The sequence below is a fragment of the Dermacentor albipictus genome, chromosome 6, assembly GCF_038994185.2.
Source record: "Dermacentor albipictus isolate Rhodes 1998 colony chromosome 6, USDA_Dalb.pri_finalv2, whole genome shotgun sequence".
Classification (NCBI taxonomy): Eukaryota; Metazoa; Arthropoda; class Arachnida; order Ixodida; family Ixodidae; genus Dermacentor; species Dermacentor albipictus.
This window is the reverse complement of record NC_091826.1, coordinates 59,102,255-59,126,221: the sequence shown is the minus strand read 5'-3', so window position 1 is coordinate 59,126,221 and position 23,967 is coordinate 59,102,255. Positions and strand designations below refer to the sequence as shown.

General features: G+C 44.1%; 1 protein-coding gene across 1 annotated transcript in view; it reads left to right on the top strand.

The window, feature by feature from the left end:
* The first annotated feature begins 6,603 nt into the window (after positions 1-6,603).
* The window catches only part of LOC139047025 (uncharacterized), a 54,891-nt gene continuing 37,527 nt past the window's right edge, over positions 6,604-23,967 (top strand). Inside the window, exons 1-3 of the mRNA XM_070520965.1 lie at positions 6,604-6,909; positions 17,003-17,152; positions 18,017-18,076. Coding sequence (XP_070377066.1) covers positions 6,604-6,909; positions 17,003-17,152; positions 18,017-18,076 — 516 coding nt within the window. The remainder of the gene's footprint in view (positions 6,910-17,002; positions 17,153-18,016; positions 18,077-23,967) is intronic.

Sequence of the window (23,967 nt, the reverse complement as noted above, 5' to 3'; positions counted from 1 at the left end):
ATCTTCCCAATTACACTCCAATTTATGTCGCTCTAAAGTACAAATATTTCACTATTGCACCGATCGCTACACTTTTCTATCCCCCATCGTGTTAAAGAAATTCTGCTTTTGTGGGTGCCTGGTGCATTGTGCACTGGCACTTAAACAGATGGTACCGCTTTCCAAAGGCAGCGCTTGGTGGGCCAGTGAGTTTCTCTTTGTCCAGACTTACTTTGCTAGCGGTAACAATATTTTGATGGTGACAAGTCCTGGGTAGAAAAAAATGAGCGCCTCCTTGCTGCACCGGATTACGAACATTTAACGTTCCCCTGCAATGTTTGGTCGTGAACCTCTCAGAAATGCGAAGTTATCATTGCATTATTAGGATGTCGAATACCGCACTTAAATCTGTACATGAGTACCTGTGGGATCGCACCATCGACCCTTTGGGCATCATGTAGGATAAAGAATAAAAAAATATAATTCCGAAAGAAAGACCTATTTAGAACATCTCCTATCGCGTGTAGGCCTCCTTTTCTAGTTGACTAGCGTTTTATCTTTTGGGGCAATTACCCTTGGCTGAGCCCCAAAGCAAGTGTGTCAGATATCACACGAGTGCGTGATTGCGACTGGGAGACTCGCATGTTAAGCACATTTTCTTCATTATTAACACTAAATCACGTTATTTTCATACAATAGCATCTTCGCCATAATTCCCATGACCACTATTGCAGAAACGGAAAAAGAAAATAATTTATATTGACTGTTAATGAAATATGAATAGTACAAATCAATAAATTACCAGAAAGCAAAAACGTTCATATTGTGTTTCCGCTGAGAACAATGGCCAATCCCCCCCTCGTGGGTGCGTGACAAAATTTAAAGAAAGAAGAAGAAGAAGAAGAAGCCGCAGCAGCTCTCGAGCACTGGCTCGTGCCAGCACGCGACGCGGTAACCGACGAGGACCCCGTTTGAGCAAGCAGGAACCTCGGCTCGGGTGAGAAGAGCCAGAAGATGGCGCCGTGACGTTCCACATCTACCTTCGGACGTCCCTGGTTGTCCCTGGTTCCTGCTTGCCTCGACAGAGCGACCGTTTCGTTGACCTGCAGTGGTGTTTTGGCTGAGTATCGGGTGGTTTAAGGTGTCTCAATAAGCGTATTTTAGTTCCTGGTTGATTGGCATTCCTTGCGTCAGCCGTCTTGAGCTGATGTCGACCAGTTCTCCTGGCCAGGCGCGATCCGCCTGGTCAGCATCCCTGCCACCTAATGAATTGCCCATAGAATTATTTTTTCGCAGTGGCGTCAGCACCATACCTGTGGCGCTTGTGCCTACCAATGGAGGCTCCATCAGAATCACGAATCCTCAGGCTGTACAGAAGGCACTCAAGGCCACGTTTAACCACTTCCAGACCATCACTGATGTACGAGCGTTCGGACGGGGAGGTATAGTGTGTCGTTCACCCGACCAGACCTGTGTAGAAGACCTCTAGAAATGCACTTCATCCGCTTCCACCCCGGTGAGTGCTTTTATTCCGCCTCACCTTGCGTGCACCAAGGGTCTTGTACGGGGCGTAGACTCCCGATTAAGTCCTACGGAAACCCTGGACAAGCTATCCGCAGCAGGCGTCATTGCCATCTACCGTTGCAATCGACTGGCCAATAACGAGAGGGTTCCGACAGAATCTGTTATTGCAACGTTTGTGGGCACATCATGTCCATCTGAAATAAAGGTGTGGCCTCTTGTGTTCCGTGTAGAGCCGCTTGCGTCACGTCCAAACCAGTATAAGAATTGTTGGAGATTCGGGCACAGTGCAGGAGTATGTAAGTCTAGCTTGCGTTGCCGCACCTGTGGGGATGGCCATTCTTCAAGTGAATGCTCTACTCAATCTCAAAAGTGCTGCCTCTGTTGGGGAGAACACCCAGCAGACTATTCGAACTGCTCAGCTCGCGCTCAAGAAATACAAATTCTTGAAATAATCGACCGCCGTCGTTGCTCCCGAAGAGATGCAATTTCAGTTATCAAAGACAGGGCCTTCGGATACTCTGGTGTTACAGCGCGCAACGCTCCGAGCATGGATCTTAACCTCTCAGAAGCAATTGACTCTGCTGTGGAAAAAGCAATGGCTAAAGCGATGGATAAATTGATATCCAGTCTCTCTGACTGCTTAGCGCAAATCAATTCCAGTCACATGATGCAAATAATGCAGCCAACTAGGACACCAATGCAGTGCCCAGTATCTAACGCCACACCTCGAACGCCTAGCAACGCGGTAGAGACGCCTTCCATAGTTGAAGAATATTCCACAGACACTACTGCGCTAGTACGAACACGCGAGGATGAGCCCTCTTATTCAGACACTGTCATTGTCACAGACATGGAACTTGACACTCGAGCTCCCAAACGTATGGGGTCCCCAATTTCAAAAACTATGAAACCAAAATCGAAAAAGAGTCAACCAACTCCTGTGCTTACAGAAAGTATTCTAAAGGCGGCAGTTGCCGCTGCTGTGCGTTCAACACCATTGGACAGTTGAAAGTGCTGCAGTGGAACTGTCGTTCTATATTTTCAGTTTCAACAGATTTATCTTGCCTATCTATTCAATTCAATCCCGATATCTTACTTCTTCAAGAAACGTGGCTTTCACCAGAGAAAAATTTTCATTTAAAAGGTTTTCGGTCCTTCCGATTAGATAGAGACTCGCGAGGTGGAGGATTAATGATACTTGTTTCCAGTAAAATTTGTCACAAGGCAAAAATTTCTTTTCAAATCATGGACTGGGACTGTGAAATTTTGGCCATAGATTTATGTCTCCCAGGATGCCATCCATTTTCAATTATAAATGCTTATTTCCCCATCGGTGTGCAATGTACGCGTCAACTTGATCGGGCTGTGGCTGCATGTAGAAAGAAATTTTGTTTGTAGGGGTTTTAATTCACATCACGTGTCGCGGGGACAAAAAACACATTTGTGTGGTAAGCGACATTGGCAGTGGTCTATTGATAGTCACCTTTCATGTCAGAACACAGGACAAGTAACTTTTGTTAGAGGACCCTTCCGTTCAGTGTTAGATTTGACATTTTGTAGCGCTGGCATCAAGGTGTTGTCGTGGGTAGCGGTTGAATCAGCAACCAACAGCGATCATCTTCCTGTGTCATTTGAAATCAATTGTCAAATAACATCTTTAGATTACAAGGCATGCACATTTATGGACCATACGAAATTTAAGACTTTCTTGCGTTCTGCCGTTTCGAAACTTGCCAATGCCAATGATAAGGAAATCGCTTCAACCATTTGCTCAATTCTAGAGGATTCCCGGAAGCAAGCTGAATTTGTCATCCCTTCGGCTAAAGGCACCGCTTGTCGTTGGTGGAATAATGAGTGTACGCGGGACTATAGAAAAAGAAAGGCCGCTTGGAAAACGCTTCTGCATAATCAGTGCCCGACCAATTGGAAAAATTATCAGTTTTATTCTGGTGTATTTAAGCGTACTGTTAATCGAGCCAAAGAGGAATACGATATTAGACATTACGATTATCTATCTAATTCAAAAAATAAGCGTGCTTTATTTTCATTCCTTCGAGCTAGAAAGGTGCTACCAACACCCTTAACATTAGATTCAATTGTTTTGACCCCGCAGGAACTGAGCGCCTCCCTAGAAGGGATTGCCGAAGGCTTAGAAAATCGATTTACGGCCAGGCTTCCGGCTATTCATTCTACATTAGGTCCTTGGGATGACTTTATTCCAATTTCCTTAGCTGAACTAAATGAGACTTCACTATGTGTACCGAATTCAGCCCCTGGCCCTGATGGCGTCACAAATGCAATGTTAAAAATATTGTTACAGGAATCGCCTAGCGTTCTTTTAGACCTGGTGAATTATTCAATTAAATATGCATGGATTCCGTTGCACTGAAAGCTTGCCAAGGTAATATTGATGCTTAAGAAACAAGAAGGAAGGTATGTATTAGAGAACATTAGGCCCATTGCGCTTACATCAAACGTAGTAAAATTCATTGAGAGGCTCCTTCACCGTCGCATCATGAAATTTGTTAATGATAATTCCCTTCTTAGTCCCTGTCAGATTGGTTTCAGGGCCGGCTGCTCCATCTGGCATGCCCACGTCGACTTAGAAAGCCGAATCCAACTCGCTCGCCCTCATAGGCAATACGCTGCCTTAGTGACGCTCGATATCGCTAAAGCATACGACACTGTGGAGCACACAATATTGATCAATCGGTTAACTTCCTGTGGAGTTCCTGGGTTTATAGTAGCGTGGATTCGGTCTTTCTTAGGTGAAAGAGCATTCTATTGCTACGCAAGCGGCGTTTCTTTTTCTAGACACAAACAAACGAGAGGCGTACCGCAAGGCTCAGTTCTTTCCCCGGTACTTTTTAATATTCTCATGAGCACATTACCTTGTCATCAAGAAATAACTACTTATGTTTATGCAGACGATATTGCGTTTTTTGCATCTGCAAACGCCATCCACACGCTATACCAACGACTGCAAACTTACCTTTATGATCTGGAGAGGTGGTTAGATACTAGTCACTTCACCCTCAATGCCAGCAAATGTGCTGTTCTCGTATTTCCGATACGTGACATAGTGCACATTTCATTGTCTTACCACCTTCAAGACATACCACAGGTGGAATCTGTTAAATACCTCGGAATTATTTATAATACCTCTCTTAACTGGCGCTCACACATAGATCATTTGACTGGGAAAGGTACCCGTGCAATTGGCATATTGCGTAGGCTGAGCAGTCGTCGAATAGGATTGAGAAGAGATACACTCCTAATGATATATCGTATGTACGTTCGTCCTGTACTAGAATTTGGTTGCGTGCTCTTCTCTGGAGCTCCAGCCTACATGTCCCGTCCTCTAATCCTCTTAGAAAGAGAAGCATTACGTCTGTGTTTAGGTCTTCCTAAATTTGTTGCAAATTCTATTCTTTATCTAGAATCCCGTGTTCCGCCACTTCCGTGCAGGTTCCGGCTTTTGACGGTGCAGACGTTCTTAAGGATTTACGAATCACCACTGCGCCATCCCCAAATAATCTTTATTTCACAACCTGCGTTGTTTTTCGGTGTCATCTGGCCGCGACTACATAATCCGCAAATTATATTTGTCCAAAAATTACTTGACTCTTTGGGCGTGCGCATATGCGATGTTCTTCCTATTACCGACAGAGCTGTTGCCACGGATATTCAATTTGATGACATCTTTCCTAATAACGCAAAATTACTTCCACACCATATTCTAGACGGTATATTGCAAGATCATCTGAAAAACCTTCAAACAAACGTTGTAATTGCTACAGATGCTTCATAATGTGAAGAAAAGTCAGGTGTAGGAATTTTTTCCCCGATCCTCGATTGGACATTTTCTCTTCGGCTGCCAGATTTCATACCGATTTTTTTAGCCGAATTCATGGCCGTGGTGCTGGCATTACGCAAATTAGGACCATCAATTACGTCAGCCGTGATAGTCACTGATTCTTTATCACTGTGCTCATCCCTTACTGCTTCTAATGATTCTCGCGTGATGAGGACATTTCAATCATTGGTACCTGCTTACTTGAGAAGCGTGCGTTTGATTTGGGTGCCTGGCCATAAAGGAGTAATCATTAATGAAACTGCAGACTCTCTAGCCAAGGCATCGATAAGTGGCCCGATTCTTCCTTGCTGCCCTTTGACTGCTTATGTTACTGCAGCTAGATTTCGCAGGAGTATCATTATACAGTCGGTGTCAGGCTCCGCAATTACTAACTCTGCGGATTACGGACATCTCCTGCACCCTTGGAACAGAGATTTTTGCCGAACACGGAAAATTGTAGTGTCTATCACGAAGCTGCGCTGCCATATACCTGCATTGAACTTCTACCTCCACAGGTCTGGTCTGGTCCCCTCACCATTATGCTCATTCTGTGGCGAAGCGGAGACAATCGACCATTTCTTGTTGTCTTGCAGACGTTTTTCTATTATAAGAAAACGACTACTCGAAATCCCGCTTAGCTCTATTGGTTTAACTTCATCAGTGCCTGTGATCCTGTCTTTTGGAGCCTCCATTGTTGGGTTCAGCAACAGAAATGTTTGCTTGGCGATCCAAAATTACCTCATTGAAACCAATCGATTTCCATGTTAGATTGATCGTTCTCCCTCCCAACCATAGCTTTTTTTTATTTCTTATCTTTTATTGATTATTATTGGTATTATTATTATTATCTTATACCCGGTTTTGATCTGATTATTTCCTTTTCTCTCCAAACACACAACGTTTACTTTTAAACTTACACGCCCAAATTGTTAACTCCCTTGTTATCATTATTATTTTTAGGCACCTAATTAAACCGCCCGATTCTTCGCCAGTCCCCCACTGTGGGTATGTGCCACGGCCACTAAGGACAACAACAACAACAACAACAACCTCGGCTGTGCTCGGCTGTGCCGACTCGTGGATCAAACGGCAGATGTCCCTGGTTCCTGCTGGCCTCGACAGAGCGACAGTTTCGTTGACCTGCTGTGGTATTTTGGAAGAGTATCGGGAGTTTCAGGTAATCTCAATAACCCTATTTTAGTTCCTGGTTCTTTGGCATTCCTTGCGTCAGCCGACTTGAGCTAATGTCGACCAGCTCTCCTGGCCAGGCACGATCCGCCTGGTCACCATCCCTGCCACCTAATCAATTGCCCATGAATTTATTTTTTTGCAGTGGCGTCAGCACCCTTCCTGCGGCGCTTGTGCCTACCAATGGAGGTTCCATCAGGATCACGAATCCACAGGCTGTCCAGAAGGCACTTAAGGCCACGTCCAACCACTTCCAGACCATCACTGATGTGCGAGCGTTCGGACGAGCGTTCCAGACCGTGCGAGCGTTCCAGACCTGTGTTGAAGACCTCTTGAAAAGCATTTCATTCGCTTCCACCCCGGTGAGTGCTTCCATTCCGCCTCACCTTGCGTGCACCAAGGGTCTTTTACGGGGCGCAGACTCCCGATTAAGTCCTACTGAAATCCTGGACAACCTATCCGCAGCTGGCGTCATTGCTACCAACCGTTGCAATCGGCTGGCAAATAACGAGAGGGTTCCGACAGAATCTGTTATTGCAAAGTTTGTGGGCACATCATGTCCATCTGAAATAAACGTGTGGCCTCTTGTGTTACGTGTAGAGCCTCTTGCGTCACGTCCAATCCAGTGTAAGAATTGTTGGAGATTCGGGCACAGCGCAGGAGGATGTGGGTCTAGCTTGCGTGGCCGCACCTGTTGGAGGGTCATTCTTCAAGTGAATGCTCTACCTAATCTCAACAGTGCTGCCTCCTGGAGGGAGAATAGCCTCCAGTCTATTCGAACTGCTCAGCTCGCGCTCAACAAATACAAATTCTTGAAATAATCGACCGCCGTCACTGCTCCCGAAGAGATGCATTTTTAGCTATCAAAGACAGGGCCTTCCGATACTCTGGTGTTACAGCGCTCAACACTCCAAGCATGCATCTTAATCTCTCAAAAGCAATTGACTCTGCGGTGGAAAAGCGATGGCTAAAGCTATGGATAAATTGATATCCAGCCTCTCTGATTGCTTAGCGCAAATCATTTCCAGTCACATGATGCAAATAATGCAGACCACTAAGACAGCAATGCAGTGCCCAGTATCTAACGCCACACCTCGAATGCCCAGCAACGAGGTAGAGACGCCTTCCACAATTGCAGAACAATCCACAGATACCACATCGCTAGTCCAACCACGCGAGGATGAGCCCTCTTATTGAGAAACTGTTAGTGTCACAGATATGGATCTTTACACTCGAGCTCCCAAACGCATGGGGTCCCCAATTTCAGAAACTATGAAACGAAAATCGAAAAGAGTCAACCAACTCTTGTGCTTACAGAAAGTATTCTTAAGGCGGCAGTTGCCGCTGTGCTGCGTTGAACACCATTGGACAGTTGAAGGGTGCTGCAGTGGAACTGTCGTTCTACATTTTCAACTTTAACAAATTTATCTTGCCTATCTATTTAATTCAATCCAGATATCTTACTTCTTCAAGAAACGTGGTTTTCACCAGAGAAAAATTTTCATTTAAAAGGTTTTTGGTCTGTCCGATTAGATCGAGAGTCGCGAGGTTGAGGATTAATGATACTTGTTTCTAGTAAACTTTGTCACAAGGCAAAAATTTCTTCTCAAGTCGTGGACTGCGACTGCGAAATTTTGGCCATAGATTTATGTTTCCCAGGATACCATCCTTTTTTCAATTGTAAATGCTTATTTCCCCACCGCTGTGCAAAGTACACGTCAACTTGATAGGGCTGTGGCTGCCTGCAGAAAAGAAATTTTGTTTGTAGGGGACTTTAATTCGCATCACGTGTCGTGCGCGCTAAAAACAGATTAGTGTGGTAAGCGGCTTTGGGAGTGGACTATTGATAGTCACATTTCATGTCAGAACACAGGGCAAGTAACGTTTGCTAGAGGACCCTTTCGTTCAGTGTTAGATTTGACATTTTGTAGCGCTGGCATCAAGGTTTTGTCGTGGGTAGCGATTTACTGAGCAAGCAACAGTGATCATCTTCCTGTGTCATTTGAAATCAATTGTCGAATAACATCTTTAGAATACCTGGCATGCACATTTGTGGACCATATGAAATTTAAGACTTTCTTGCGTTCTGCCGTTTCAAAACTTGCCAATGCCAATGATAGGAAATCGCTTCAATCATTTGCTCAATTCTACGGGACTCCCGGAAGCAAGCTGAATTTGTCATCCCTTCGGCTAAAGGCGCCGCTTCTCCTTGGTGGAATAATGAGTGTATGCGGGACTATAGAAGAAGAAAGCCCGCTTGGAAAATGCTTCTGCATAATCAGTGCACGACAAATTGGAAAAATTATCAGTTTCACGCAGGTGTATCTAAGCGTACAGTTAATCGAGCGAAAGAGGAATACGATAATGGACATTACGTTTATATATATAATTAAAAACATAAGCGTGATTTATTTGCATTCCTTCGTGCTAATAAGGTGCTACCAACTGCCTTAACATTAGACCCAATTGATTTGACCCCGCAGGAACTGAGGGCCTACCAAGAAGCGATTGCCGAAGGCTTAGAAAATCTATTGCCGGCCAGGCTTCCGGCTATTCGTTCTACATTATATCCTTGAGATGGCTTCACTCCAATTTCCTTAGCTGAACGAAAGAAGACTGCACTATGTTTACCGAATTCAGCCCTTGGTCCTGATGGTTTCACACATGCAATGTTAAACTGTTGTTACAGGAATTGCCTAACGTTCTTTTACACCTGGTGAATTATTCAATTAATTATGCTTGCATTCCCTTGCACTGGAAGCTCGCGAAATTAATATTGATGCTTAAGAAACAAGAAGGAATGTATATATTGAAGAACATTAGGCCCATTGCGCTTACATCGAACATAGCAAAATTCATTGACTGGCATTTCACCGTCGTATCATGCAATTTAAGAATGATAATTCCATTATTTGTCCCTGTCAGATTGGTTTCAGGGCCGGCTGCTCCATATGGCTTACCCACGTCGACTTAGAAAGCAGAATACAACTCTCTCGACGTCATAAGCAATACGCTGCCTTAGTGACGCTCGATATCGCTAAAGCATACGACACTGTGGAGCAGCCTTTATTGATCAATCGGTTCACTTCCTGTGGTGTTCCTGGGTGTATTATACTAGCGTGCATTCAGTCATTCTTAGGTGAAAGAGAATTCTATTGCGACTAACGCAGCGTTTTTTCTTCTAAACACAAACAAACGAGAGGCGTACCGCAAGGCTCAGTTCTTTACCCGGTGCTTTTTAATATTCTCATGAGCGCACTACCTTGTCATCAAGACATAACTACTTCTATTATGCAGACGATATTGCGTTTTTCGCATCTGCAAACGCCATCCACACGCTATACCAACGACTGCAAACTTACCTTTATGCTTACGAGAGGTGGTTAGATGGTAGTCACTTCACATTCAATGCCCGCAAATGTGCTGTTCTCGTTTTCCGATACGTGACGTTGTGCACATTTCATTGTCTTACGACCTCCAAGACATACCGCAGGTGGAATCTGCTAAATACCTCAGAATTATTTATAACGCCTCTCTCAACTGGCGCTCACACATACATCATGTGACTGGGAAAAGTACCCGTGCAATTGGCATATTGTGTAGCCTGAGCAGTCGTCGAATAGGATTGAGAAGAGATACACTCCTAATGATATATCGTATGTATGTTCGCCCTGTATTAGAATTTGGTAGCGTGCTCTTCTCTGGAGCTCCAGCCTACATGTGCCGTCCTTTAATCCTCTTAGAAAGAGAAGCATTACGTCTGTGTTTAGATCTTCCTAACTTTATTGCAAATTCTATTCATTATCTAGAATCCCTTGTTCCTCCACTTTCGTGCAGGTACCGGCTTTTGAAGGTGCAGACGTTCTTAAGGATTTATGAATCACCGCTGCGTCATCACGAAACAATCCTAATTACACAACCTGCATTGTTTTTCGGTGTCATCTGGCCGTGACTACATACTCCGCAAATTATATTCGTGCAAAAATTCCTTGACTCTTTGGGCGTGCGCATATGCGATGTACTTCCTATTCCTGACAGAGCTGTTGCAACGAATATTAAATTCTATGACATTTTTCCTAATAATGCAAAATTACTTCCACACCATATTCTAGACGGTATATTACAAGATCATCTGAAAAACCTTCAAACAAACGTTGTAATTGCTACAGATGCTTCACAATTTGAAGAAAAGTTAGGTGCAGGAATATTTTCCCCGATTCTCGATTGGACATTTTCTCTTCGGCTGCCAGATTTCATACCGATCTTTTTAGCCCAATTAGGGCCATCAATTATGTCAGACCGTGATAGTCACTGATTCGTTATCATTGTGCTCATCCCTTACTGCTTCTAGTGATTCTCGCGTGGTGAGGACATTTCATTCATTGGTACCTGGTGACTTGAGAAGCATACGTTTGATTTGGGTGCCTGGCCATAAAGGACTAATCATAAACGAAATTGCAGACTCGCTAGCCGAGGCATCGATAAGTGTCCCGATTCTTTTTTGCTGCCCTTTGACAGCTTATGTTACTGCTACTAGATTGCGCAGGAGTGTCATACAGACAGTATCAGGTGCCGCAATTACTAACTCAGTGGATTACGGACATCTCCTACACCCTTGGAAGAGAGATTTTTGCCGAACACGGAAAATTGAAGTGTCCATCACGAAGCTGCGCTGCCGTATACCTGCATTGAACTTCGACCTCCACAAGTCTCGTGTGGTCCCCTTAACATTATGCTCATTCCGTGGCGAAGCGGAGACAATAGACCATTTCTTGATGTCTTATAAGAAAACGACTACCTAAAATCCCGCTTCGCTCTATTGCTCTAGCTTTATCAGTGCCTGTGATCCTACCTTTTGGAGCCTCCATTATCGGGTTCAGCCACAGAAACGGTCGCTCGTCAATCCAAAATTGCCTCATTGAAGCCAGTCGATTTCCATGTTAGATTGGTCGTTCTCCCTCCCAACCACAGCTTTCTTTTATTTCTTATCTAATATTTTTTATTATATTATTTCATACCCGCTTTTCTTCTGATTATTTCCTTTTTTCTCTGAACACAAAAAGTTTACTTTTAAACTCCAACGCTCAAATTGTTAACTCTCTTGTTATAATTTTTATGCACCTAATTTAACCACCCAATTTTTGGCCAAGCCCCCACTGTGCGTATGTGCCACGGCCACTTAGGACAACAACAACAACAACCACAACAGCCGTAGCAGCTCCTCCGGAGGCTGCTCCGACCCATCGTGGTGGATTGCCGAGCGACAGCTTTCACTGCGGCTTCTGTCACTTGGCCAGGATTTTGGTGATATTAGGCTTTACTAATCTTATTTGTTCAGCTCTTACCGATTCTAACACCAGCTTCATCCTATGCTGATGTCCAGCAACTAACACGGTAGGGGTTTTTTCCCATGGGCCGCCTCTATTCCAACGGACGAATTACCTCTATATTTGTTCATATTTGTACCTCTATATTTGTTCAGCAGCATCCCGGCGGCTCTGGTTCCTTCAAATGGAGGCTTGATACGTCTGACCAACCCCCAGGCGATCCAGAAATCTCTGCATGCTGCTACCTCTGCATACCAGACCATCACGGAAGTGAGGCCGTTCGGCCAAGGAGGTATCGTGTGCCGATTGCCAGACCAGTCCTGCGTCGCGGATTTGCTAAATTGCTCATCATTCGCGTCAATACTGGTGAGTGGCTTCATCCCTGCTCACCTCGCTTGCAATAAGGGAATAGTCAGAGGTGTGGGTGCTGATCTTTCTCCCGCTGAAACACTGGAGAGATTATCTGGGACTGGAGTAATTGCTGTTTACCGATGCAATAGAGTGGTAGGCAATAAGCGGAACTTCCTGCCCATCAGAACTACAGGTGTGGCCCCTTGTGTTCAGAGTTGAACCCCTGGCGTCGCGTCCGATTCAATGCCGTAATTGCTGGCGATACGGCCATAGTATGGTACGATGTGAATCAAGATAACGTTGGTGCGCATGTGGGGAAGAACACGCTCAAAGTTATTGTAGTGCCCAAGAAGAGCGATACTGTCTCTGTGATGGAAATCATCCAGCCAATTATTTAAACTGTTCTCTTAGGGCTCATGAATTGCAGGTGATTGAAATATTTGATCGACGACACTGCTCTAGGATGAAGGCCATAAACATTGTGAAACGAAGGGCCCCTGGCTATGCGGGGATAATAGCAAGACAATCTTACCATGGATCTGTCACTTTCTGCTACTGTAGAGGCCGCTGTGGAAAAGGCAGTTACAAAGGTTACGGAAAGTTGGCAATGAGCCTTGGTGAATGTATCTCACAAGCCGTTTCTAATCATTTATTTCATTTGATGCAAACTACCTGCCCAGCTCCTGTGACAACGCAAATACTTGATCCTGAGTACCAAACCAACCATAACAGATCAGGTGCCAATCCTTGCAACAATGATATTGAACTTTCCACTCCTTCATCCGCGGGCCCTACAACTCGTAATAGGGTTAATGCAAATTTCGAGACGATAGAGGTGGAACAAAATGCTCGAGCATAAGAAAGAACCATGTCTTCTATTAATGAAGACTCCTCCAACGGTCCTCACTCAAAAGCTGAGAAAAGTCAGTCTGGTGTTGTGCTAAAGGAAAACATTCTACAATAGGCAGTTTCGACTGCGGCACTTTCCAAAAAGTAGGATCACAAAATATGCTTCAGTGGAACTGCCGCTCTTTATATTCTCCTTCAGTAGATTTCACTTGTCTAACTTCTCAACTTAATCCTGATTTAATTATGTTACACGAAACGTGGCGAAATCCTGAGAAATCTTTTCAAATGAAATTCTACAGACCATTTCGATAAGACCGTCCTACAAGAGGTGGCGGATTAATTACTTTATCTCATCTAAAACTTTGCCATAAGGCTAAAATTTCATTTCAACTTTCTACTCCACAGTATGAAATCCTAGCGATAGAGCTGGTTCTCCCGGGATGTTGTCCCTTTGCCGTAGTTAATGCATATTTTTCCATCTGGCGTACAGGACACTAGCACACTTGATAGTGTTATTACCTCTTGTGGACGTGACATTGTAATCACTGGTGGTTTCAATTCTCACCATATCTCAAGGGGTAAGAATAGATTTGTGACGCACCCGATGGTGGAACTCGTCCTTGGACAATCGACTAACGTGCGTAAACTCTGGATCTAGTACGTTTGTGAGAGGCCGCTCTTACTCTTCACTAGATCTTACATTCGGTGGCCAAGGGCTGCGTAACTTCTTGGTTGACTATTGATTGTTCGACAAGCAGTGATCCCCTTCGAATAGTACTTGACGTTGCACGTTCTGTAACATTTTTGTGTGACCAGGTTTGAACTTTCATAAATTACAACATTTTTGAAAACCTGCTTGCGAAAATGTTCTTGCATGCTTGCGAAAAAGGCTCACTTTGAGATTAGATCGAATAAAAAGAAAATCTTGCAGTCCATGGTAGAATGAAGAATGCACTAGAGACTACAGAAAAGGCAAAAGTTGCTTGGAAAAAAATTATTGCATAACCAGAGTCCCAAAAAATTGGAGTGACGATAAATTTTTTTTCGAGCTGTCTGTACACATACAGCTTCTAAGGCCAAACATGAATTCGACTGTAAGCATTTTGATTTTTTGTCTAACAATAAAAATAAGCGTGCATTGTTCCGTTTTCTCCTCGGTAGGAAAGTCCTTCCGCGTCAAATTAATATTGACTCTATACTCTTCAGTAGCGATGAAATGAAACAATCACAAGAAGAAATCGCGAAGGGATTAGAAATGACACTTTCTTCTGTCTTGTCAAGTTGTTCTCGCTTACGAAGGGCATCAGATGATTTTACAGAAATCTCCATGTTAGAATTGGCTGAAATCACATTCAGCTCCCGGCGTGGATGGGGTAACATCTACTAAATGAGAGTTTTATTTAAGGAACCTTCTGATGACCTTTTAGCTATTGTAAATTACTCAATTCGGTTCTCATGGATTCCGTCTGCGTGGAAAATTGCTAAAATCATCCCAATTCTTAAAAATCATGGGGAAGGATATGCAATCGATAACATTAGGCCAATTGCGCAAACTTCAGATTTGATTGAAATAATTCAAAGAATTCTGTATGCCAGTAGGATTAAATTTATACAGAACAAAGACTTGCTTAGCCCCTGCCAAATTGGATTCCGACCATCATGTTCAATTTGGCATGCTCACGTGGACTTAGAAAGTGGAAAACAGTTAGCACGGCGACAGAATCAAATAGGTGCTCATGTGACATAAGACGTTTGCAAAGCCTATGACAGAGTAGAACACTTAATTTTATTAGATATATTGCGAAATCGAGAAGATTCCAAGTTATTTTTCAAACTGGATTGGTGCATTTTTAAAAGGAAAAACATTTTACTGCTGTCTAAGAGGTGAGGCGTTTCCTCGAGCATATATAATCAATCACGAGGTGTTCCTCAAGGAGCTCTCACTTCAATATTCTGATGTGTTCCATTCCTGTTCATCAAAATGTACCAACATTACGTATACTCGGATGACATTGCTTTCTTCGCATCAGACATTGATATTCACTCTCTATATTATCGACTACAGAACTACCTCAATGCCATTGAAATCTGGTTAAACCAAATTCGCCTTTCACTCAACGTTAGAAAATGCTCGATGTTGGTTTTAACTCTTAACACTCCCGTTAACATATCGATATCCAAATGCCTCGAGACTATACCTCAAGTGGAGTCGGTGAATATTTAGGTTTTGTATCAGACGGTTCCGTCAGCTGGGTCGCCCATATTGACCACATAGTTAAAAAAAGAGTGTGAGCAGTTGGTATGCTACGTAAGCTGTGCAACAGTCAGTCTGAAATGTGGAGAGATTCACTTTTAATGATATAAAAATGTATGTGTGGCCCATTTCAGAATTTGGATGTGTTTTATTTTCTGGTGCTCCAGCTTATAAATTACGTCCCCTTGTTCTACTTGAGCGGGAAGTCCTACGGCTGTGTTGCGGATTGCCGAAATGTGTTGCCAATACCATACTACACCAAGAACTCAGGTTGCCCTCAATATTGTGTAGATTTCGTTTACTGACGGTGCAAAATATCTTAAAATTGCATGAATCCCTTATTGAAAGATTAGTATACACTTTTCTTCGGAGTACACTGGCATCGTTTTCATACACCACAGGTGGTCTTTGTACAAGCATTGATCAATCCCTTTAATATATGTCTCTGGGAGGTACCGAGTTTCTGTGATGTGCGAGAGAACCTACAAATTATATATGATGACATCTACCCAAATAATACAAAACTTCTGTCGTATACTATATTAAACGGCTTATTACAGGACCACTTATTGAGTTTATCTAAATGTACGGTGATTGCGACAGACGCCTAACAGTGTGAAGGAAAATCTGGAATTGGCATTTTCTCTCCCGCTCTAGACTGGTCATTTTCAATCAGGATTCCGGACTTCTTTACCGTACTTTTGGCGGAACTTCTAGCTGTAGTTCTAGCCTTACGCAAACTAAGTTCATCAACATCGTCAGTAGTAATAATACCAGATTCTTTATCCTTTTGTTCCTCGCTCACAGCAAATGGTGTCACTGACCTTTTACGTACATTTCATTTTCTAGTGCCTGCCCACAACAATTTATTTAGATTGCTTTGTGCCTTGACATGAAGGATTAGTCATGAACGTAATAGCTGAGTGTCTCGCGTGACCGGCCCTCAGTGGCCCTGTATTACCATTACCTCCTACAATAGCTTACCTAACGGCTACTAGATTCAGGAGATATACAATTAGTCAAGACATCTTGAACCCAGCTGTAGCTAATTTTTCAGAATATCGACACCTCCTATTCCCTTGGCCCAAAAATTACTTTCACACCAGAAAAACTGAAGTCATCTTTGCCCAGTTACGTTGTCGAATACGAAAATTAATCTTCTATCCTCCCAGGGCTCGTCTGGTGCCCTCCCCTCTGTGCCCAGTCTGTGGAGAAGTTGAAACAATAGATCATTTTTTTCATATTCTGCGTCTGTTTTACTTCTTTAAGAAAAAATGTTCTAGAATGAAGATTTACGCAGCTTGGTTAAAGCTTTTCAATTATAAATATCCTTTCTCTACGAGCCTCCTCTCTTGGACAGGGATATTTGCTAAGCGTGGAGGATTCTATAATTGCTACAAAGAGATTGTCTCGCATTGCTAAACATTTTATTTTTGTTCATTACCTCCAGTTGGCTTTACCAATGTTAGTATTTTATAAAGACTGCCTAATTTCATCCAAATCTTGGCAACTCCCCCACAGTGGGTGTGCGCCATCGCATAAGGAATACCACACCATTCCATACCACTGAGTCTTTGTGGCCGTTGCCAAACACTGGCGTCTGTAGGTGGTGATGACTGTCGAGCGTTGTTGCGCCAGGAAACCAGAGCCTCCAGTTCTCCTCACTTCTTGCAGGCAGGTGACCCTTGGCCTACAGTCGAGCCGCCGTCCAGGTGCAGCCAGTCCGTAAGCACAGGAGCGTGGAAGGATCTCTCCTGGAGAGAGTTTGCTGGGCGCGTCTTGGGAGCCTTGCCACTAACCACTCGGCGGTCCGGGTACATGGAGGTGAGTAGGCACCGTAGCCAATGTCTAGTGTTATCTGCGGTCGCTGCAGCTAAGGTAGCTTGGAGTTTGTAGGTTGGTAGTTTGTTAGCACCTGCTACACTGCTTGCCTGCTTGCTCCAGACGGCCACCTGTCGGCTTCTGCATATGGTGGAGTCTAGTAGCCTCCATTCTCGCTCTTCCTCAATCAAACTTTCACTTCCCACTCTCTCTCTCTCTTGACGACTTTTCGCGTGCTCCCTCAAGGTGTCTGAATTAGGCGTCATTTTCCCCTATATATCGCTATCGTAATCAACAGGAGCAACAGCAGTAAATGAACATTTTACCAATAAGCACTCACTAGAAGTACAGTGGGTACCCTTTTGGTAAGCACCGTTCTTGTTACATCGCAAAGGATTCCTGGTGACACTTTCACCGATGCTTTGTTCGGTCCATGGTGGAAACGTGCTATCAGCGATCATCTTCGTCTTGACGCACAGCGGGAGGAGTTGTTGCAGACGTTGCCAAGTATTACGCAGTGGCCTCTAGGGCCTCCTGTCTTCCTGCTACGTGTGGAACATCAGTGACGCTCACTTGCATCCTGCCTAACGGGAAGCAAGATTTCTTGGTCGTGGTACAACTGAGCTACCAGTTCTGACATCGTAGTCCACAAAAACACACGTTAGAATATAGTGACATACAGGAAATATGGAATTCCTACTGCATCAATATTGAACCGTTCTAGAAGGGTCGCCAGTATTGGCACGATAGCATTTGATTGTGAACTGTTGGATAACGATTGCGGTGAATTTTTAAGGACACTGCGGCCAATGACACCGCACTATGAACTACTGATACAAATCGTGTTCTTACGTGCTCCTTGTGCAGGTGTCCACTACGCTGGTCATAGCATTTCCTGAGCACCATCGCTCGACCAGAAACCGCGACGTAAGCGACTGTAGCAGGAGCAGCCGCTATAATAACAAGTAAGCGTGTTGACCCTAGCGGATATTAGCGTTCATCTTGCAACGGTAAGTCAACGTTACCGTACAATCAGGCAAGGCTGTGCACACCACCGCATAGTAAGATAATTGTTGCGACAGCCAGCAGTCATAGCTCTGTACAAACTGTATTTTCATGCACTTGTTTCTTCCCCTACCCTCCATATCATCATCTGCCTCTTCTCATCTTACGTATTCCGTTTTCCCCTTCCAACATAGTGCGGAGTAGCGATTCCGAAGCACGTGCGTCATGCTTACCTTTCCTCCTTTCCAACATTAACGTATTTTTCTCTTTCATTTCGTCTGTCGCTCAAGTACCTGCGTTATGTCGAAAGCTTTTACACGTCAGCCCACGGTGCAGTCAGACTGAGTTTTGTAGTGGCAAATAAACATCTCTAACCGTGTTTTAAAGTCATGCGTGCGAACGTCACGTATGCCGAGCTCATTTTATTTCAAGATGTTTTAGTCTTGTGCTAATCCGGATACATTGTAGTCTCAGCGATAACCCATAGCCCATGTGCCATAGTGTCCGAATGCCCATGCGCAAGGACTCGTGGCAGAACACTTAGTGGAAAATGTCGCTGGCAGCTGACGAGACACTTAACATGAAGCTTCGAATTGTAATTCAGCGACTGCTCCTTTTGATGATATAAAGACTTGCTAAACTCGTTCCGAGATTCGCTCAATGCCTCAAAGTCAGTTTTGATATGACCTGAGAAATCTGTAGAAGTGTTTTATTTTCCGCCTTCGAAAGCAATTTCATTCGCATTACTGTTGTAGGACTGTTTTTTTTTCTGAAAGAAAACTTTTTTTTTTCTTCTCTGTAACAATGATAAGTTGTTCTGTGCATCTCAATAATGTTGTGCACCACACCATGTTCACGCGATACTATGTTGTGTTTGTGCGATCATGTCAGGATGTCATACACTGTCTTGTCTTTTCTCGCCTGTGGGCAGCGTCAAGTTATAAATAACAGCTCACTGTCAGCAACTTTTTCCAAGGACACAGGTAAAACTAAAGGAACTCAACTTCTCATAAAGGTATTCGTTTCTCCGGCTACAAAAAAGTGCACTGACGTTCGAGTAGGCTATAATGCTGGCCACACGGTACCTGTCTACGCTGTCTACCGCCACGATGAATTGCGCCACTCAGCAGCCGGTGGTTCATCACTTACAAAAGGGAATCTTACAAGAGTACGTACGTCAAATATAGGTGAGTGTTTAGCCACGCCTTCACGAGTGGCTACTTTTCATATTCTGTTTCCCATTTCCCATTCGCGTTTTCTCTGCTTTATCTACACTCACATCCTTTCTCACAGATACACACAAGTTAAGCACTCTTCTGTATATTTGCACGTCTCGCAGCATGCCAACCTGCTTGGCATGCATGTAGACGTGCATAGCCTTAACCGATGTTGCATTTGCGCTCCATTACTAAGGCTTTACAATTTAGCACGAAGAAAATTGGAACCTAGCATGCTTATGTCTGTAGAGTAGCGTATTTGTGTGCGTGAAGTGATAAGTGTTTGGTGTCTTTGTCAAACTTTTGTATTTCAATCAAGCCATTTGCACATTTTGACCCTTTTTTCTGTCAGGCACGCATAGACGTAAGTAAAGGGACTTTTATTTTGCATTGCGTTCAGGCCAAATGCGAGCAATGGGATTGTTTGTTCACCCAACGTATTTTTCAAGTTACCATATTTTAATTTTCAACTTGGAGGAAAAGGAATGAACGAATACGTCAGAGTGAAGTGCAAGTGATGTTAGTCTCAACCAATGTTGCATTAGAGTTCCATTATTTAGGCTTTACGATTTAGCATGAAAAAAATTGGAAGCTAGCATTTTTTTGCCTGTAGAATAGTGCATATATGTACGTGAATTGACAACCGTTTCGTGTCTTTGTCAAACTTCTTCAATTCAATCGAGCCATTTGCGCATAAAATCTTTGTCCCTCTTTTCTTTCAGCCGCGCCTACACGTAGTAAGTAAAGCGATTTTTGTTTCACATTTCGCTCAGGCCTAACGCGAGCTGTTCGAATGTTTGTTAACTTAATGTATTTAATACAAAATTGTCATATTTTAATTTTCGACTTGGAGCAAAGGGAATAAAAGAATACGCCTTAGTGAAGTGCATCGGGGGAGTTTTCTGAGGAATACCTTTTATCAACGATTCATTATTCAGTGTTGCCCTTATTCGTGCGCGCTTACTTACGTATACGGGCCCCTATATGTATGTACGTATACGTTTACGAGGGCGCACATGCTGCCTACATGCAACATAATTCAGTCGTATTTTTCACGCGATACCTTATTTATTCTGGTGTGCATTGTCGCCTCCGTGATAATAAGACAACGTTTACCTACGGGGAATGCTAACATTCCAAATTACAAAGTAGTTGTGCTCCTCGTAATTTGATTGTTGTCTGATTCGAGAAAGTTATACCTGAGAACCACAGAATCAAACCATGGTTTACTATAATATACCGGGACCACCCATCGCAGTCATCGCAGTGGTTCACGCTAAAGCTTTCGTCCCACATGTCAATACGGTCTTATCCGGCTATTATGACTTTACCAATTCTCGATTCTAATGCGCATCTTTATCTAATCTGTCCCAGCGGTCACCCCTTTGCCCACCTCTACTACGACAACAAAGTCTAGTCCTCCAAGCCAAAGTCCAAGTCCAAGTACTCCAAGTCCTCCAACGAGTAAGCCTTATTCTCAGCCACATTTCGATTAGAAAATGCATAAAAGTGATAAAAGGAGCTGGGCGATGACGCTTCGTATTTTCTTGCGCTATGTGCAGAAACACGGATACAGGAAAACAAGAACAAATTTCGCGCATCAATCGTTAGTCAACGTTTTCCTCTGTCTGCGTTTCCTTACATAGTGCAATAAGAAAATACGAAGGGGAAGTGTAGCAGCAGGAAACGAAAAAGGTTTTGAAAATTACGCGTGGCTCTGCTATTGCAAATACCAGCGACGAGCAGAGCGGTGGGAGGCTAAGGCTTCTGAAACATCCGTGCCGTCTTCCTCTGTGGAGGGTTTCGGTTGGGACGTCGCGCCATTTGAGGCACCCGCCGCAACAGAAGCGATTTGTTGAGACGTCATACGCGTCGATGCCGTGTGCCAGACGCTGTACCGACGCGACGTGGCGGCAACCACCGCGCTTTAGCTCTGATGCAGGCTAGCTTAGGCGCAGTGTACTACATGACAGGTTCTTGAAATCGGCAGAAGCGAGCACGCGAGTTTTTAATAGAGAGTAGTGACGTCACACCACATGTGTCCCCGCCACGCCGCTCCTTCTCCCCCGCCAGGCTCCACCAATCTTCGTCACGCCACTATGCTGCGCGATGCTATTTTTATACTCTGCTTTCACTCTCTCTCAGCTCTCTTTCACCCAAATCGACGAAGCTGGGAACGTCAAGAGAACGCCAGCCAGGTTCTAACAGCTCCCCATTAAAAAACAGTAGAACTCATCTCACGATCACTGCCGACGATAATAGACAGCTTTAGAGTAGCGTTTGTCACCTTACGTACGTTGAACGTAAGCACCTTTGCGGGATGTTACAGTACGTGTCCTTTCAAGTCGTTTAGTGTACCTTACGGAAAAACAAACGTACAAAAAACGTTATAAAGCAAGTCACCGGCTGGCATCTCGTGCCAAACGTATCCAAGCCAAGACGATCCATTAGCAACCATCCTGCTGTTGCTATGTGGACGCGTCTCGTTAGGCCTACGAGCGCCAGATTCGCCGAACGATCTCAGAAAATGGACGCGCTGTGCGCTCACAACAAACCATTCTGGTTCGTTTTGAGAAAGCAAAAGCTCACTACAATAGTTACTGGTGATCGACGCAAGTACGAGCGCAGCCATCCCGAGAATTCACGCAGAAGCGGGAGTCATGGGTGCCGCCATGTTCGACAACGCTATTTCTTAGCATCCGTAAACAATACGGATGCTAAACTCGCCCAAAACGTAGGTTATCATAGCGCACGTAAACCGCAGAAACCCAATAACGTTCCGAGCTTGCGCAGTGAGGACGACGCTATTTCTTTACGTACCTAATGCTTTTACGTTCGGTTGCAAGCGCTAAACTAAAACTGTCTAATGCGATTAGCATACGAGCGTAGTGACACACCGTATTTCTGAAGTCACGTCTATTAACGTATATAGTGGTCATTCTATGACTTCTGTTGCATCCGACATATGCCGAAATACGCCTGTATCGCCCTTCATTGCTCTAACCCTCGTTTGCCAATGTCGCCCATGAGCAGGGTGCAGTGGCGTAGCCAGAAATTTCGTTCGTGGGGGGCTCACGTTGCCGGTCGGCCTCCTCCTTACAGAATGAGTCGAGGGATATATATATATATATATATATATATATATATACACATATCATTCAACAACCTTGTTTACATTTTCGTACATATGCTATGACCAGGGGAAAATCTTAATGACGCTGTCCTTTGTGAGAATATATTGCGCAGGAGCAGCTGTCACCGCTCGTGTATTGCGAGCAATTGCTCCGAAATTATAGTCGCAACAGAGAGCACATGTAAAAAAGCAGGAGTTCTGCAAAATATACGAGGGCGAGTCAAATGAAAGTGAGCCAATGCGAATATATGACAAACGGGGTACTTTATTTAAAAGTAGTCACCGTGAGTATTTAGACACTTGTCCTACTAACGAGTCGCGTAATTCCCGTCTCATAAAACTCCTTGGGTTGCTGCCTCAAAAGTCTGTAAATGACTACACGTCATCTTCCGACACGAATCTGGTTCCCTTGAGCAGTTTTTTCAAGTTTTGCCAAATGTGGAAGACGCAAGAAAACAGGTCTGGGCTGCATGAGGAATGTTGCAACGTTTCCCACTTGAACTTTGCCAGTTTCTTATTAACCACATCAACGACGTAGGAACGGGCAATGTTGTGAAGCAACATGTTCCCAATGCTCAATTTTCCACGTCGTTTGTTCTTGATTGCGACACGTAGCCGATCCGACCTTTCACAATATCTGAAACGATTTAGAGTCTCTCCAGGTTTAGAAAATTCGATCAATAATGGCCCCTAACGATCTAAAAAGAAGTCAACACTTTTCCCACAGAAATGACGGCCTTTGTTTTCCTTGGGAGTGGTGAATTCAAATGCTTCCACTGTAAGCTTTGCCGTAGTGTTTCAGGCTAGCAGTAGCGGCACCATGAGTCATCCTCGGTCACAATTGCAGACAAAATGTCGTCACCCTCATCCGGGGTTCTTTGACGTGCACTTAAATCTAAGTACGCGGGTGTTTTCTCATTTCGCCTCCATCGAAATGCAGCCGCCGTGACCAGGATTCGATCCCACGACCTCGTGCTCAGCAGCCCAACACCATAGCCACTGAGCAACCACGGCCTTTTCAATTGTGTTGGGGATGATTGCACGGTGGCTTTGGCCCGGCCATGGATCGTCTTTGTAACTTTCATGTCCTTCTTTGAACAGTTTGCTACAATGCTTCACAGTGGCCAATGAAACGCAATGTTCAACGCATACGGCAGCCATATGGCGAATAATTTCTTTTTGGGAAACACGTTCATTTGTCAAAAACCTCACGACACCAAGCTGTTCAACTTTTGAAGTGTCCATTGTCACGTAACCCTGTTCAACCCAGTGTATGAGAACATTAAAGAACATTTAACCTCACCTCTGCATGTCACTTGTAAATGAGATGCGTATGTGCTACGCGCATGCCTCGAAAATAATGAACCGAACCATTATTGCGCGGGGTGGGTGGTCTCACTTTCATTTGACTCGCCTTTGTACATTCGAAATGCGAAGATACAATGGAATATACATATGTGAAG